The following is a 16,843-nucleotide window of genomic DNA, read 5'->3' as shown; positions in this document are numbered from 1 at the left end:
TTTAAATGGGTTAGAAATGCATTAATGCATTGATATAAAAAAAATATGTAATATGTAATATGTAATGTTGTGATGGCTTAAAAACTGGAGAAGTTGTGGTTTGCCATTCATAAAAATGTTGACCAAGTTCTACGCTTCTAAATAAAGATGTCTAACATATTTGTATATTGTTTAATGGAACTATATGTTTGTTTAAGTTTCACAGACCTCCTGCAGCGATACAAAATACCACAAAAACGCATAGTTATTGTGCATCACAATGACATTAAAGCGGATTCAATATCATGGTATTGGGAATCGTTCAAGCGTCGATTGCGGTGGCCTTTTTTTCGGTGTGGCCACATTGCTGCTGGGACGCAGTGCAGCAAGGCTGCGAGGCAGGCTGCCTGCTGGAGATATCTGGCCAAGTGCCGGCCAATCCGCCGACCTCCTCCCTCCAAGGACTCTTCTTTCAATAGCCTTTCAGCTTTCGATGGACGACGAGGCGAAGGGAGGTTGGTTGGCTGCCTCGCAGGTCGGAAACTTCTGCCGCCACCCACTTCATCTTCACCTTCCGCTTCCCCATCCGCATTCCCATTCCCCAAATGGTTGCCCACCCCACCGCCGGGTTTCCCGTGCCGCAGGCCAGGTGCTGTTGCCACTGTTGTACGGAAACACTACAAGGATAATGGCGGCGGCAACAACAACTGCATCCGAACAACAATGAGTGGCTGCCTCGGCGTCGCTGCCATGTTGCAAAAGTAATTCAATTTGACTTTTTGTTTTGAAGCTCTCCAGCGGGAAAGTGGGGAAAGCGGGGGAGACGGGCGGGGGATGCTGCAGTGCCCAAGGATTGGCAAGAACAACGCCAGCTGGCCTGGGGGCGGCGTTGTGGGCGTGGGCGTGGCACGTTGGCCATGGCGGTGTATAAGCTGCACTCTCGACGAGCTGCCAGAGTGGTCGAGAGCGTCAATTGATTTAGTCATTGAGTTATTGCCGAGTTGGCAGACGCTGTTCCTTCTCCACTTCTGCCCCTTCTGCCCTCCAAGGGCGGCTGAAATCCCTGAGGGAAGGGGAAGGGGGAGGTGGGAGGTGGGAAGGGAGGGGGAGAGCCTGGAAGGTCCTGCAAAATCCTAAACAAATAATGAATGGCGGGAGGGAAAAGCGAGAACGGTGAGATGGCTTAATAACTTATTGTCGAGAAATATGCTTACACATGCAATACATTTTATTTTATGCAGGTGAAAAAGAGGCTTAATCCTCTTAGTTGTTCTTACTATGGAATTGATAGCACCCAAACTGTAACTAGTATTCATTGGGAGGCAGAAGTGTACGAATGTGAGGATGAGTATCCATTCTACAAGGTTTGTATATGCAGAGGGTATTACAATTTAAGCAGTGAGAAATTTAATTATTTGTCATAATTTAATGATATCATAAAACTCCAAATGCTATTTTTCAAGCTGCAAACAAAATCAACGAATTGGTTTCACGAGATTAAAATGAAGCGTAATCGGCACCAATAATAATTGGCTTAAGTTGACCAATTACAATTCAAAAGTAACTTGAGACTTAAAAGTTGCAACAGAAGTCGCCTCCATAAATCCCAACACTTGCCAATTTCGCAAATCCAACTTGGAACTTCAAATTGAAACATATCTGGCCATTTAAATGCAGGGCAATTAATGCTACGTGGATAATGTCGATGCGGCATAATGCTTTAATCTCCTGTTCTGGCCAAAACCAAATACCAAATACCGAAACCGAAGCCGAAGCCAAAGCCAAAGCCAAGACCATATGGCGCCGCAGTCTATCATTGAAAGGCAAATCACAGCTGGCCCCGTATTAATTAAATAATAATTTCGGCAATTTGGTTTTGATTACGTTTGCCCACCCCCCGAAACGCCTCTTTCTCCCTGCTGAAATTATTCCGCAAAACGACTGCGGCAGTGGGGACACCTTAAGTGAGTCTTCGTCCCCCGTTTTTCCGGGGGGAGGGGAGGGGGGAGATTCGCTCCCCTGGGGCAAAATATGATTTGTGGTCAAGATGGGGCGACGAAAATGAAGATGCCATAAGCCAAATTAACAATTAAAGTAAGCCTGACAAGACCCGAAAGCAGAGGTGCGGACAAACAAACTGGCAAACAGTGGAGCCTCACAGGATGAGCTCCACTTTGTGGGTGGGTGGGTGAGTTGGTGGGTGAGTGGTTGCGTTAGTGAGTGGCTGGGCCCGAACAAACAAAGGCCCAGGACACCAAGTACATGCTGGGGACTTAAGGGGCAGGCGAAGGCAAGGGCGGCGGCTATATCTATATACATGTCTCATCTCCGGCTGTTGAGAACAGCTCAACTTTTGGGGACACCGATTGCTGTGGAGTTCAGTGCGGCGGGAAGTCCATAATAGTTCCTGGGATTCCGACACGACACGCCACACTTTCGGATCTCAGAGCCAGCCTTGAGCACTCGACATTTGGATAGTGAGTACTGAGTACTGAGCACTGAGTACCGAGTACAGAGTACTATCTACCACAGTACAGACTGCAGGGGCAGAAAATTGCATTTAAAATGCCATAAATTAAGAGACAACCAGTGACGATGGCGGAGATTCTGAGGTCGCTCCATTGCAGCATCCACTATCCACTATCCAGAATCCACTTTTCGTGCCAGCGAGCGGCTATTAAAATGCATTAAAATTGTTTTTAATGTCAGCTGCATAGGAGGCTCTCTGTGGAAAATGCACTGGATGTAAAGGTCACACGAGCTGCATGCATTAAAAAAGTAAATTAAAAAAAAAATAGGCACAAAGCAAGCTGCAACCTCGTCCTTTTTACCTTTTTACCCCTCTGCTAATCCAATTTGTCATAATTAAATTACTTTAAGCCACTTTCCACTTGCCAGGACGTTTTTGTTTTTTCCTTCTACCACCCTTACCAGCCTTCCCACTCTTGAAAAGTTTTGGAGGCCGCACTTAGTGCCGCGCATAAACCTCAATTAAATGCTCGCCGGGAACAAAGGAGAATCGGAGCGGGAAAACCAGGGCGAGGTGGCTGGAATATTGGTGGAAAAGCGGGGAAACGCGGGGAAAAGCGTTGCAGGCGGGCGGAAAAGTGCAGCCTGCTTTCGGGCGCATTAATATCGAATGAGAAATAATTACAAGTGCTTAACCAAGCGATTTCGATGCTCATTACCCTGCGCTCGCTGGCCGTTTACAGAACCCCGCCCCCTTCCGCCCCTAACCGCCCTTTACGCCCACAACTGCCGGATAGATAAACGCAGGCACACAAACCCCCACACACACACACACAAACACTCACAATCGAGGAGCACACACATAAACATTTATTAATACGGCAAGCTGTTAACTGGCACTGGGAATAAAATGCAAAGTGCCACCCTTTTCGGAAAATCACGGCGGGCGGGAAATGAAGTGGCTCGGCTGGGAAAGCGGGTGCAGGTGAAAATTGATGCAAGTCACCCAGCGCCATAAAGTGAGGGCGCAAAATAGCGATTTGGGCAAAGTTTTGAGTGCATCAATAGACCATATATATTAAACGCGAAGCAGCACAATGGCTAAAGTTTGACTTGACGTGCTTAAAGTTGGCTTTAAGCAGCGAGAAATAGGCAGTCAATGATTAAAGCTCCACAAAAATGATATAGTTTTAATATAAATTGATTGATTTCTTAGCTTAACATTGCATTTATGTAACAGCTTAATTTTTTTTAGAACGAAACACAACTACTTGTTCACAGGGCTAAGCTTTTGGTTTGATTACCATTTTATAAAAAATAATAATTTCGTTTTTTAATTAATTAATATAATACTTAATTTATACGAAATGTAAGGGCACTGAAATAAAATCATATTTTGCTGATTTAAAAATTGTACACACTTTTATTTGCATATTAATGCATTTCTAGTTTTGATGCTCGAAAATACTTTTAGTCAAATCAAAGCTTAATTGTCTAACATGGCCAAAGAAATCTGGTTTTAATTGAACGCAATGTAAAAAAGATTTTTCACCCATCAATGAAAAATGAATTTGTTTTTGGCTTTCAGGTGCAATTAATATCTGTGTTGCATTTCGCAGGAAATGGCACGAATGTGATGACGACTCACTAATTGATCAGTGAGAAATGAAAGATGAAAATATTTTTGCGCAATTATGATGGCTTTCGATGAGCAGTCAATGAATTGAGACCGCAATCTACAGAGATATTAAGTAAGTTAATACGCTTGCCAGATGAATTCAAACGAAAAATATTTTTAATTGCGGAATTTCATTTATGATACGCTCCCTTTGCCGAAGAAATCTTTTTGCCGAATGCCGAATTAAAGCATTTTGTATTTTCCAAAGCAGCGACGTATGTGCACTATTTAAATGAACATCGAGCGTAGAAATTCAAGCCTCATCAGCTTAGCGTTTAGGGCGGCCATTTACCCGGAAAAGCTCCGGTAATTGGAAAAAAATCAATTAATTGGAATCGTGCATAATGAATGTCGGACAAACGTGTTTACAAGACCGAAAGGGCAAACAAACCGATTTCCGATGACAAAATTACTCATTTACAATGCAATTTTGACGCTGCATATGTGAACTTATAGATGTATGTATATATATACTCAAATATATATATATACTGGCGGGCATGTATTACATTGTAGCCTCGTTGCTTTTATTGCGATGGACAGTAAATCATTGACCGAAATTGGTGCGCTTCAGTGGAGAGCTGAGCAAACACGGCGTAAATTAATAAATATTAAAATGTCCAGCCATGTTGGCCATGTTGGCCAACTCCCACTCCCACTGACTGCTGGCTGGCTGGCTGACTGCTGCTGGTTCGCCCATCCGGGCACTTGAGAGTGAACAAAGCGATAAAAAGCACAAAACACTCGACCAACGAGCAGAGAACGTGGCAGTGGGAGTGGGACAGAGCAAACAAACTTCTGAGCCATTACACAACAAAATGGCGTTAACAGCGCAGCAAAAATGGCGAACAACTCGAGCTGATCGACTGGCTTTATACCCTCGAAGAGCCCTCCATTCGGCTGGAAGCTTCCGGTTCCGGCGGTGCCAAAATGGCCAACGTGAACTGCATTTGATGGGTGCCTTGCAAACCAGGCGAAACAATATATAAACAACAATTCAAATGCAGAGAGCACACACAAACCAGCAGCACACACACACACACACACACACACATACCAGCAGCACACACACACTCACACGCTGGTGGAATTGAAATAATATTTTCACATTCCATGTTGCCAAAAGGTTTATCCAGCGAACAGACGGAAGTGAAAACTCTCAAACGGCGTCGCAAAAAGTGCAGGAAAAGCAAGTGCAACCACAGATGGACAGCAGCACCACGGGGAGTTAAGCCGCCCATTTCTGAGTGGGTTAAGGTGGGTAAAGGGGCGTGGGAGGGGGTGGCCAGAAATATGCAATGATAATCAGAAAAGCAAACACGAAGTGGGAACTCCATGAGGGCCATCAGGATCAGCATTTGCATCCGCATCAACGTCAACATCAGCAGGCGAGCTCTGTGGGATTTCCCCTTGGCTGCTGCTGGTTGCTGGTTGCTGGTTGCTGGTTCTGGTTCTGGCTGCTGATGCCCCTGTTTGCCAGTCAATCAATGGTGGGAGTACACTGTACTGTACTCTGTGCCGTACCAACCGCACCACCACCGTGTGGTTGCACCCCGCACTCCGCACCCCGCACCACACGACCTCTGCTAATTGTGATGGATTAATTGGCCAGACCAGGCAGAACCACAATGTTTAGATGCATTTTTAAGGCCAACGACAATTGTGCTAATGGTCCAATTGACTTTTGGCACAGAACGGGGCTCTCGTATTCAACGGGCAACAGGTGGTTTTGGTCCTTGAAGGACAAAAAGAGCTGTGCAACCGAAGAGTTAAAGGGTTGCAGTCAGCAGTATTTAATTCAGATGCAACCATTCATCACAACACAACAACAATTGAAAATGAGCAAAAAACAATTCATTTGAATTAGTTGGAAACAATAAATACTTAATAAGGCATTAATTGCCTAACTCTTCTAATGGCCACTCAATAAAAAATACAATCAAATTAGCCGCCGCTGCGCTTTTATTTTATTTCCTTGACCTGCATTATTGACGCCGCTTCTCGCTGACCACTTGACTATTTATTTATTTATTTACAGGCAACATTTCAATTAAATTTCAATTTATTTCTGCGAGCTCATTGATTATGCATGGCAATTAATTTTATGCAATTTTCAGTGCGCAATATTTTCAATTAGTGCGTCGAGTGGCGGAGTGGATTTTTCAAGGGTCCGACATGGAAAGCATAATATGCTAACTACGCTAGCTACACACACCGACTGCCACGCCCACTGGTTGTAATTAATACAGCAGGGAAGGGGAGGGGAGAAGGTGGCGGAGGCATTCCAGAGATTGGTTGGCTTCGGCTCCATGCAAAAGGATTAGACAGAGGACACAAACACAAAAGCCGGGCTAAAACAGTGGCAGGCATATTGAATGTCCGAGGAGCAGACAATTAGTTGCACATGTGACAAATGCAAGGCCAGGCAAAATAAAGTGGTAACAACAATGGGGGAGGGGGCAAACTAAAGGGGGAGGGGGAGGTAAAGGGTATCTGCAGCATGGCTGGCATCTAAAATTGCATTTAAATAATGAAAAAGGCTTAGACAAAAGAACGGTCAAACAAAGGCAAACTGCAGCCAAATGGCCAACAAAAAGTCGAACTGCAGAAGAGGAGAGGAGAGAAGGGAGGAGAGGAGAATCAGAAGGGGAAAAAGACGAACGGACGAACGGATGGAAAGGAAGGAAGGAAGGAAGGAAGGAAGTAGCTTGGCTAAAATCAAGAACATGTAAATACAGTCGGGCCAACGTTTGACGCTTGGCTGGCCACTGCCAAAACTCTCCATCCCCTCGAACCCTCAACCCCTCCAACGATCCAACCCTCCAACCCCGTGACCTCTGAACCCAGACGGATCCGAGAAGAGAATTGTAAATTACAGTTGCATTCACTCATCGGGAAATTCTTCTTCTCCGGGGATTCATGAATAAATGATGGCTCAACTCTGCTCCCACTCAGCCATCGGATATATAGTGTGCATATATGCAATGCCTGAAGGGGGGTGGGGGAGGGAAATTTGATACTCACCTCATTAGCACTCTGTTTGGCCCGGCCAACGCGGCGTATGCGTAATAAGCGACACCGCCCCAGTGGCACATGCAAATAAGTGGCTAATTAGGCGCTGATTGATGCCTCTTCATGAGCCAACAGCCAACAACCAACGCCCAACGCCAGTTGGCCAGCTACACAGTATGGTAATGAATGGCCGCCAGTCGGAACTGTTCCGAGAAGATATGGCCAAACTTGTTGGCCAGAAAAAGGGGGCTTCCGCACAGCCAAAAGAACCGCAGAGAGCAGGCGGCTGGAACTAAGCGCCTTAAGGCAGCAGCTCCCCCTCCCCCCTTTCCCCTTTCCCTTTTTACCAACTTTTCCCCTGCCAATGTGTGTGTGCGTGTGTGTGGGTGTGTGTTAGCCTCCTTCACTCATCAGCTGCCAGTTGTCAATTGTCAGTTGTCACTTGGCTGCCTCATGTGGCCTGCTAATGCGATGCGTTGCGCTGCGTTTCGTTTTGGGATGCGATGCGATGCAATGCCAAGCGACGCGCATCTGAATGATGCAGCAACGTTGGCAAATCGCCGGTTGCAAAATGCCAACTGGCAACTGGAAAAGTCAGATAGGCAGCTCACTAATTGCCACTGAGCACTGAACAGGCAAAACCGAACGGAGGACGAATGGCAATGGAGATGGATGAGAAGGAGGAGGAGAAAGAGGGGGAGAAGGAGGAGAAGTGGGAGGAGGAGGAGGAGAAGGGGAAGGTGAAGGAGGGGGAATCGCCAAGCCATGAGATCGCGTTGGTTATGTGAAGCCATTCCAGGGTCGACTTTTCCGAGGAGGGAAAAGCGGGAAGATTAGGACTCCTGGGAAAATCTGCGGTTGCCGCCAGTCTTTAACCAACTGGCTGAAAACTTGGTTCACCAATTTTCTATTTCTATTTCTGTGAAATGAATCCATGTGAGGGCGTTCCTTAAAGTAGTCGAAAAAGCACACATTAATTAAGCGATTTTTCGAATTACGCTTTTCGGTTTACAATAGTATAACATAATTTCTATGACTTAACTTTTTATGATCCGCCAATTTCAACATTTAAATGAATACAAGAATATCATTGAACAAGAATATAATTGAACAAGAATATCATTGAACAAGAATATTATCATTGCAAAGTGGTTTTCAACATTTCCTCTTTTTCCAAAGTTTTGGGCTTAGCTTAATATTAAGCTATAGTATCAATTATTGAATTATTATTGCAATGAAAAAAACCCCTGCTGCTGTAAGTATCAAATTGTACATTCGTAATTATTTAGAAACAAATTTGACTATTTAATAATTTTACCGAAATGCAAGGAATCTTCTTAAATAGTATTTTCTTTATTTAAACATAAATATAAACATTTTTACACAATTCTCTTAACAAAATTCTAAAATAGTCACAAGCACTGGCCATTGAAAAGTGATCACTTCATAATAACTAACTCAAGGCCAGTCCTTATTGGGTTTTTAGGTCTTGCTCTTTTCGCCAGAAGATAATGTCTTGAATGGCGTTTAGCATCGGGCGGTACTTGGTGCGCTGCCAGTGGACGTTATCGTTGCCCCGTTCGAGGAGAACCTTGATCAGTCGGTCAATGCCAGTCATGTCCCCCAGGAACTCCTTGAAGAAAGTGCGAAAGAACTCCAGCTCCTTCTGGGTGGACAGACCCTCGAGCAGTGGCCTCAATAGCCTCACCACCTGGCTGGTCGAGTTGCTGCAGCTTTGGGTGGGGAAATGTGAGCTTCGAATTGGGGAACTTGACTTGAGTTGAGGGGAGAAACACCTACAGAACCACATACTTTAATATATGAAGTGAATGTGTCTATGTTTGCCATGTTCCCAATGTATCTCCCCCTTCACTCCGACCACCCACTTTCTGCCACTTACTAGTCGCGGATGTGCTGCATGTTTTCCGAGACGTACTGCTTGGCCAGACTGTAGCCGACGGGGTTGTAGACCAGCGCCTTGAAGGTCCGCTTGGCGTTGTGCTTGCGGATGCCGTCGTCCTCGAAGGTCCACCGGAGGACCCGCTCCAGCCCGAAGGGGTTCCGGGAGCAGGCCAGAGCGGTGAGGAGCCACTCCTGCTCGGCGGCGGAGTTCGAGCGTTGGTACATCTTCTCCAGCTCGTCGCGGTCGTCCTCGGTGCCGAACTTGACCGCCGTGCAGAAGACGGTCTCCCGCTCCCGGACGGTCATCCAGCTGGCCTTCATCGCCGATCCCTTGGCGAACTCCCTGCGAGCCAGACTCACGCAGGCGGGCAGCTCGTACTCGCAGGCCAGTCGCAGGATCACCCGCCGGTGGGTCATGTTCCCCGAGGAGAGCAGCTGCGTGAACTGGCGCTCCACCAGCATGCGCATGTACGTCTGAACAGGGGGCAAAGGTGCTTAAGTAGTGGGGCTATAATCAGAACTAGCTGGGAAACCTGAACCTGATCGGGGGATTATTGCTCACTAAGTCGTTTATTCGACTTAGGAAATTTATCATTGTCAATTAAACAGTTTTTCTGTTTTGGATTAGAGTAATATTTCTAAGATTTAGAATGCAGTACCGCATATACATTTACTAATAGCCTTTAATCCGAATTTTTGATAAAGGAAAGGATTTCAAGATAATCCCTTCAAAGTAAACATAAGGGTACTAAGATGGTTTTTATGAGAGAATGTTTTGATTGATATTAAGATGAAGTATTTGTTAATTTGTAAAAATAACTGGTTTTGGAGATTGCAACGAATAATTAAAGGTCTTTACAAGTTTTTTCTTGAAAAAGGGGGATGATACTCAGATATTAAATATGGAATTAGAGGAGAACGATTATATATATCAGATCAGGTTCCCCAAGAGTCCCCTTCCCAAAAGCTGGCCCACCTTGTAGACGCGGTAGTTGTGATTTCTTTTAGCCACATTGTTGATCCGCTCGAAGTTCGGCTGAGTGGCCTCCCAGACGACGAACTCGTCCTCGTGACTCAGATAGCTCAGGATGCCCAAGGCCATCGGGTAATCCATGATGCCGCTCCAGGCGAGGTTGAAGACATCATCCACCAGCTGGGCACGGTTCACCCGGTGGATCGTTTTGAACTTCTTCGGATCGGAGAGCGTGGCGTTGAGCAGCTGCCAGTTGCGGAGGTCATAGTTCACGCGAAAGGGCGCCGAATGCCGCACATTGAACAGCAGCCAGTCGTTCACGCCCGCCGGCAGCTTCTCCAGCACCACGGTCTTGGGTCGCCGTCCCTGAAGGAATGAGCAGGTGAGCCAGCGGCTGGGTGGCACGTCCGGACATTCGGGGCAGGTGAAGCTGAGTGGCACCCACCAGCAGGGATTCGATTCCGACCGCTGGCGCGCCAGCGGACTGATGAAGAACCGCCGCTGGTCGACGAGCGCCGAGCGGAAGTGATAGTCCCGGGTGACGGTGAGCAGGGGATAGCCCGGCTGATGGAGCCAGGACTCCATGGTACGCGAGATGTTGAGTCCCTTGCCCAGGCGGCCATCCCGATCCACGTGCAGCTGGAGGACCTCCCAGAAGTCCGCCGAGGTGGCGCTGCTGTTGGCGTGGAGCACCAGGAAGCGGCGCAGCCCCTTCAGCCACGCCTCCTCGCCCAGGATGCGGTGCAGCATCTCGAAGAGAACGGTGGCCTTGCTCTCCGCATTCTCGCTGTACGCCGCCCAAATCTGCGACTCGTCGGCCACCGGCGAGGCCACCAGATCGGTGTTCACATGCGCATCGTGCTCGAGAACGGTGAGGTAGAGCCGCAGAGCATGGCGCTCCTGGTAGTCCCACTCCGGACGCAGTGCCTCCACTCCGAAGCGGGAGAGGTACAATGCGAAGGCGTTCTTCAGCCAGAGCTCGTCCCACCAAACGATCGAGACGAGGTTGCCGAACCACTGGTGCACCACCGTCTTGGCCACCGACCGCGCCACGCCCTGCTGGTCCCCCATGGAGCTCCGCTCGCTGTCGTACATGATGGCCTCCTCGCCGAAGGTTGGCATCCCCTGGCACTCTCTCGCGCTGAAGGCGAAGTTCGGCAGCGCCAGCTGGTCGATCTTGGGCTGCCGGAAGGCGATGTCGAAGAGCTTCTCGTAGAAGGCCAGCAGAGGCGCCACCACCAGGTTGGCGAACTCCGTCTGACGCAGTGCATCCGGTCGGGCCCACGTGCTGATCGTGCAGTTCGGCCGCTCCCTCGAGACGAAGCCCGCCTTCTCGAACTTGACGATCGCGAAGGCCACCAGGTAGGTCTGCATCGGGGGGCTCTCCTGGAACTGCGTCCACACGAAGTCGCTCAGCCGGGCACTTTGGGGGGAATGCTATTAGTCCGGTATGGCACTTTCTGTTCGCCTCTTGGTGGGAACTAACCAAGAGCCTTTTGGAAGGACTAAGCCTGACTGGAAAAGTAATGTACCCCTAGAACTCCTCGGAAATCTTTCAATCCTTGGGACTTCTGATCGCAAAATATAATGTAGAACACTTTTAGGTTTTAGGTTTTGGGTGTACTACCAAAGTAAGACTATCAAGATGGTAACTGCTAGCATAGCATTTAATTCACTATGAATTCCAATAGAAATTTGAGAAAATTAGAAGAATTTCAACTTGCAACACATTCAACTCGATCACAAGTTGGGCAACTATTTGTCCTATGTATCGACAATTTACCAACACATTATTGCCTATTGAAAACTTATTAGAAATTTGCAACTCAAAAGTTGTGTAATTATGACACATAATTATCGATTGCTCTGCACTCAGTAAATGCTAGCAAAAGAAAATGGCAAAAGTTACACAGCAACATATTAAGATAACTGAATTGGAATTTAAAAAACATACTTTCATCATAAATGAAATAAATATTAATTTGTTAAGCATGCAAAAGATTTCGCATTACAAGTTATGCCAGTATGACCAATAAATAGTAAATACTTTTCTAAGGTTAAGCCATTTGTAGTGGGTTTAATCATGTTAAACTACAAACTTCGATGGACTAAGTTGCTGTAAGTAATTTTGGTCAATTAAGCCATTTTGAGTTATGACTTTGGTGTACAACAAATTGGTTATGCTCCTAATCTCAGCTTCTATCTCTGAAATTTTAAGTAGCAGAGAAGTTAGAATGGCTTTGGATAAGCTATGGAGTTTCCAACCCAAAAACAACTCATTAATTTTTAGCAATCCCACCGTTGTAACCCCAGATTCCCCGGCAGAAACTACTCACTGGCGGATGGTGCGTTTGACGGGCATGTTGGACAGGGCGCGGTACTGGTTCGGATGGGCCAGGTTGATGGCGAATGGAGTGCGGAATATGGGATCGTCGAAGCAGGGAAAGGCATCCCTGGCATAGTGCGGCTCGAACTGAGTGGCGGCAAACCACTGGGCCAAAGTGGTGTTGTCATCCATGTAGGTGTTGCTGTAGAAACCGGTGTTGTCGTGCCGCAGGACACTGGTAAAGGTCATCTTCAGCACGTACGTAACGTTCACCTTGAGGGCGCTCTTCAGGTGAACGGTCACCCTGCTTAGCTTGTCGTTCATCTCCAGTCGGTTGACTTTCGCCGCCTCTTCCCCCTTCGGACCCACGGTCACCGATTTCCCCATTCCGATCTCCAGTCCGCGAGCATTGAGCGCCAGGACCTTGGTGGCTTTCTCCGATCGGAAATCGATGGCCACGACTCCACCGAAGGGTTGGTACGGCTGGTTGATCCGCGTCAGGATGTCCACGCGATATCGAAGGGGCACCAACCACCGAGGCAGTCGAGCCACCGCGGTGCGACCCTCCAGCAGCGACAACCACGCCGTGAGTATTGCCAGGTGGCTCAGGAGCATCACTTCGAAGATTGGCTTCCGGGGGGTTTGTTTACTCATCAGGTGGAGGCGTGTCGAATTCAAGATTAGCTAGGGTTTTCGGAAGACACTCAAGCGTCTTTGAACCCTTTTTGTACCCAGTAATTCCAATCTATAAAACATTTTAAGATCTAAATTGTCTACTTGGTTCTCTTATCGAAACACGAAATCTTTTTTAACAATTTTTGGGTTTTGATTACCGCAGTAACTCATATTTTCAACCCGAACATTTCAAAAATATAAATATACGAACAGAAAATGTAAGCATCCGCTCATTTAAAGAACTTATAAGTTTTTATGAGTTATAGAAATTATCAGTGGACATACAGAATTTGGTGTACCTATATTCTACATGATACAAAGTAGAACGGACATTAAATTTCTGCATTACAGATTTACTGTTTTCCTGAACTATTTAATTTTGAAAAATGAATAGATAGATAATAAATTTCGCATACATTTATAATGCTTACCTCCAGGCATTTTAATTGAATAGTAATTGAATACCCGCCGGCAGGGGAATAAATTTAAATTCTCTACAAACTTTGTTTTATGACCAACTATTTGATTTTAGTCATGTGGAATGCTGTGTTCGTTGCACTTGTTCAATAAGAATTTCCTTATTATGAGCAGCCAGAGTGAAATACGAATGACGCATTTGCGAAGCTTTTGCAATAGGAAAACATTCCATATTCCGTTCCGTTGAGCTAAAAGTTACTTTCCGCCTGGCTGCGCCTAAATGTAATTACGACAAATTAGACACGAAGGCTGCATTAACAGTTTATGCATAAATTTGCATTAAATTATGAAAGTTATTTGTTGCCAATTACGCTTATCAGTAAGTTAATTAAAAGCAAACAACTGTCAACAAAATTAATAACTTTTGAAATTATTGCTCATCCGCCCTGTGGGTAATTGATTTTATTCTATTACTTTCATTAAAATGTTTTTGAACTGTCTTACATTTGAAAAATGTATTCAGATCATGAGTATATCATAAAAAGTAATACAATAAATATTGTATTATTATGATGCTTAAAATAACTTTCAATTTAATAAAAAAGCAACATGTTTAATGTATTCTTTTAAACTTTCTGTCTTAGCTGGTTGATTGGGAATCCTAAGAGTTATATTTCCTTTAAATATTCAATCTAAAATAAATTGCTTAATATTGCGACACTTTCGATCCCTTTCTATTGCGACCAGACTTTCCCACAGAAGACGCAATAATTTGAATCGTGTAATGCCCTTCGATGGCATCCGAATCAGAATCAGAATTTGTGGTTTCCAGCTGTTCTGCAGATGGAAGGAATCCAATCGAGTTCGCACACACAAAGCATTATGTTTGGGGGCAAACAGGAAGAAAGGGGCGACAAACCACAGCACAATGTCATTAGCGCATGTTGCTCCCTCTTTCACTACTATCTCCCATTTGTATTTATGTGTGCGTATGTGTGTGTGCTGGATGTGTTGTGCGTTGTGTGTGTGTGGGCCGGGCAATAAATTTCCAATTTTCGTGCAATTTTCGCAGAGCAGGCGGCATACAATACCTACCGAGGTGAAATGGGGTTTTGGGCGTTGGGTTTTTAGGGCCAGCCTGGCGTACTCATAAATACATTGACCAATAACATAATTTTTGCTTGTGTTGGTATATTGCCAAATGACCTCGTTACCCCGCCGGGGGAAAGTCGGTGGGAAAGGCGAGGAAAATCACAGCCACAACACGGCGCAAAAAGGCGACAAAGGCACCGAACGTGCGGCATATGTTGCTCCCCCTCTGTGTTGTTGGATGGGTTGCAAGGGGCAGGGGCAGGGGAAGGAGGAGGGCGGAGAAGGCTTGGGGGCGTGTCCCTGGCCCCAACGGAAGTCGCTTTGCTTTGCTCGCAGTGCGGCATTATAATTAATGGGCATGTTGGGGCATGCGAACCCCGACCTTTCGTACGATTCGGGGTATTAAATGTAACGATGCAGGGACGTCGGGACGAGACAGTTGGCTATGAATGCGACATGTTTGGTGTGTGTGACGAACACCCAAACACCCGGACACCCAAACAGCCGGACACCCAAACACCCAAACACCCAAACATTCGAAACACCCAAGCAGCCCAAACATCCAGCCAGCCAAACATCCAAACACTGCCCACAAGGTGGAACTCGTGTGGCTGCTGCTTCTCCTGCTGCTGCTGATGATGATGATGATGATGATGATGATCACATGCTATTAAACCGCAATACAATGGCAATTTTCAAATAAATGATTTATGGCCCTGGACATGACACACACAGCTGTCGAGTGTGTGCACTAGTGAGTGTGAGTGTGCATGTGTGTGTTCGCACTGCTGGCAAATGCCAAAACTGCCGCAGTCCGATGCTGCCATAAACTAAACGCCAGAGACTGGGCCACAAATTCAAAAAAAAAAAAAAAATAGAAAAAAATCGGAAAAAAGAAATCTAAAATCTGAAATCAGAAATTCAGTGAAAGAGGCATGAAAGCCAGCAGAAAAAAAGCGAGAGCCAAATGCCGAACGGAAGGTCAGAGGTGCTGACTGAGATGCTGAAAGTGGATGCTGCCGGGGTTTTGATGCATGGCCCAAGGTTCAGTAAGTCGATTTCACTTGGCCAATTGTTCTGCTCTCTTCTGTTCTTTGCCGTGATGTTCTGTGCTGTGCTGGGCCGTTGTGGCTCCAACTGCAGTCAGTGAATTATGCCGGGCCAATTGCCACTGCCACACATGGCCACTGCCAGCCAAGAGTTTCAGTCGAGTTCGACTCGCTTGCACTTTTCAGAAGCCATCCGAGTCGTTCAATGGGGTCCACTCTTTGTTCGGCGATAGCAACGATAGAAGTGTCTTTATTTTCCAGTTCAGCCAACTTTATTAATGGTGTGTGTCCCGAAAAAAGTTATATGTGTGGGACAAATTCCTCTAGGAATGAGCATCATATGTATCTTTTAGTATGATCACATAATTTTATCACTTTCTCTGTTTAATCTAAATTTTAAAATACATTAGGAATGAAATGTATACATTTTATATTTTATATATAACAAAATACATATATATTTTTATATATTATATTATTCAATAAGGCTGTCTTTATTTTTCAGTTTAGTTAACTTCATAAGAAGTGTGTCCACCGAATAAACATTATTATTATAAGTTTGTAAGTGGTTTAGTATCTAGTCTGATCATCTAATTTAATGCTGATTCGCTTTAATAAATTAATTATAGACACTAATTAAAAATCTAATTGCACTTTGGAAAGTACTGCATATAAATTTGACATTTATTTAGTATTAAATTGTTGCATAAACTGTGCTTTCATTATCTTGTTTTGGGTTGGGTTTCCAACATTAGAACTCTAAACAAGTTGTCTGCTAAATATAATCCGCTTAATTCCGCCATTAAATGCATTTACTATCAGAAAGGGGAAATTGAGTAGTTATTCAAATTACTAATTATTTTTACTAATTTTTTTATTGAGTATCCGAAAACTCTGCAAGCCTTTATGTGTTTAATCAAATATTAAATTAAATTTATTCTAAAAGAAATGCAGCTGCGTCATCAAATTTCCTTGAATCTCAAATAGGAAATCTAGATGATTTTCACCATTTATAAGCATTCTGCTCATGTTGATGGGCGAAATCTTCGTGGAATCGAGCTCCTCCTGTCCAAATCGCACTCGATTGATGGAGCTGATGTGCGAGTGGTGCTCAGATGCCACTCAGGTGTGCTCGTCATCCGCCATATCTGCCATACTTTCCATATCTGGCTCGCACATCACGTGTGCTGCTGGCTGGCTGGCTGGCTGGCTGGCTGGCAATCTGTTGATTTGGCCACTTCGAATGGCCCACTTTGCGAGTCACGCGGTGG

The 16,843-nt window shown here is 45.5% G+C and overlaps 2 protein-coding genes across 4 annotated transcripts in view; both read right to left on the bottom strand.

Annotated features, from left to right (window-relative positions):
• Positions 1 to 16,843, bottom strand: part of LOC108091182 — a 95,959-nt gene that overhangs the window by 49,206 nt on the left and 29,910 nt on the right.
• On the bottom strand, positions 8,471 to 14,064 carry LOC108091185 (aminopeptidase N). 3 transcript variants are annotated; one of them, XM_043207321.1, is made up of 5 exons: positions 13,446 to 14,064; positions 12,350 to 13,084; positions 10,017 to 11,436; positions 9,039 to 9,514; positions 8,471 to 8,949 (listed from the first exon to the last, which is right to left on the bottom strand). In XM_043207321.1, the coding sequence occupies exons 2-5, from the start codon at positions 12,991 to 12,993 to the stop codon at positions 8,610 to 8,612; spliced, it is 2,880 nt and encodes a 959-aa protein (XP_043063256.1). In that variant the 5' UTR covers positions 12,994 to 13,084; positions 13,446 to 14,064; the 3' UTR covers positions 8,471 to 8,609. The 3 variants fall into 3 exon arrangements, with proteins under 3 accessions (XP_043063256.1, XP_017045746.1, XP_043063257.1); XM_017190257.2 differs by having other exon boundaries at positions 8,471 to 8,871; positions 13,446 to 13,652; XM_043207322.1 differs by having other exon boundaries at positions 8,818 to 8,934.

The sequence above is a fragment of the Drosophila ficusphila genome, unplaced genomic scaffold (assembly GCF_018152265.1).
Source record: "Drosophila ficusphila isolate 14025-0441.05 unplaced genomic scaffold, ASM1815226v1 contig_197, whole genome shotgun sequence".
Lineage (NCBI taxonomy): Eukaryota > Metazoa > Arthropoda > Insecta > Diptera > Drosophilidae > Drosophila > Drosophila ficusphila.
Note: the sequence above shows the minus strand (reverse complement) of the source record. Positions and strands in the feature narration are given on the sequence as shown.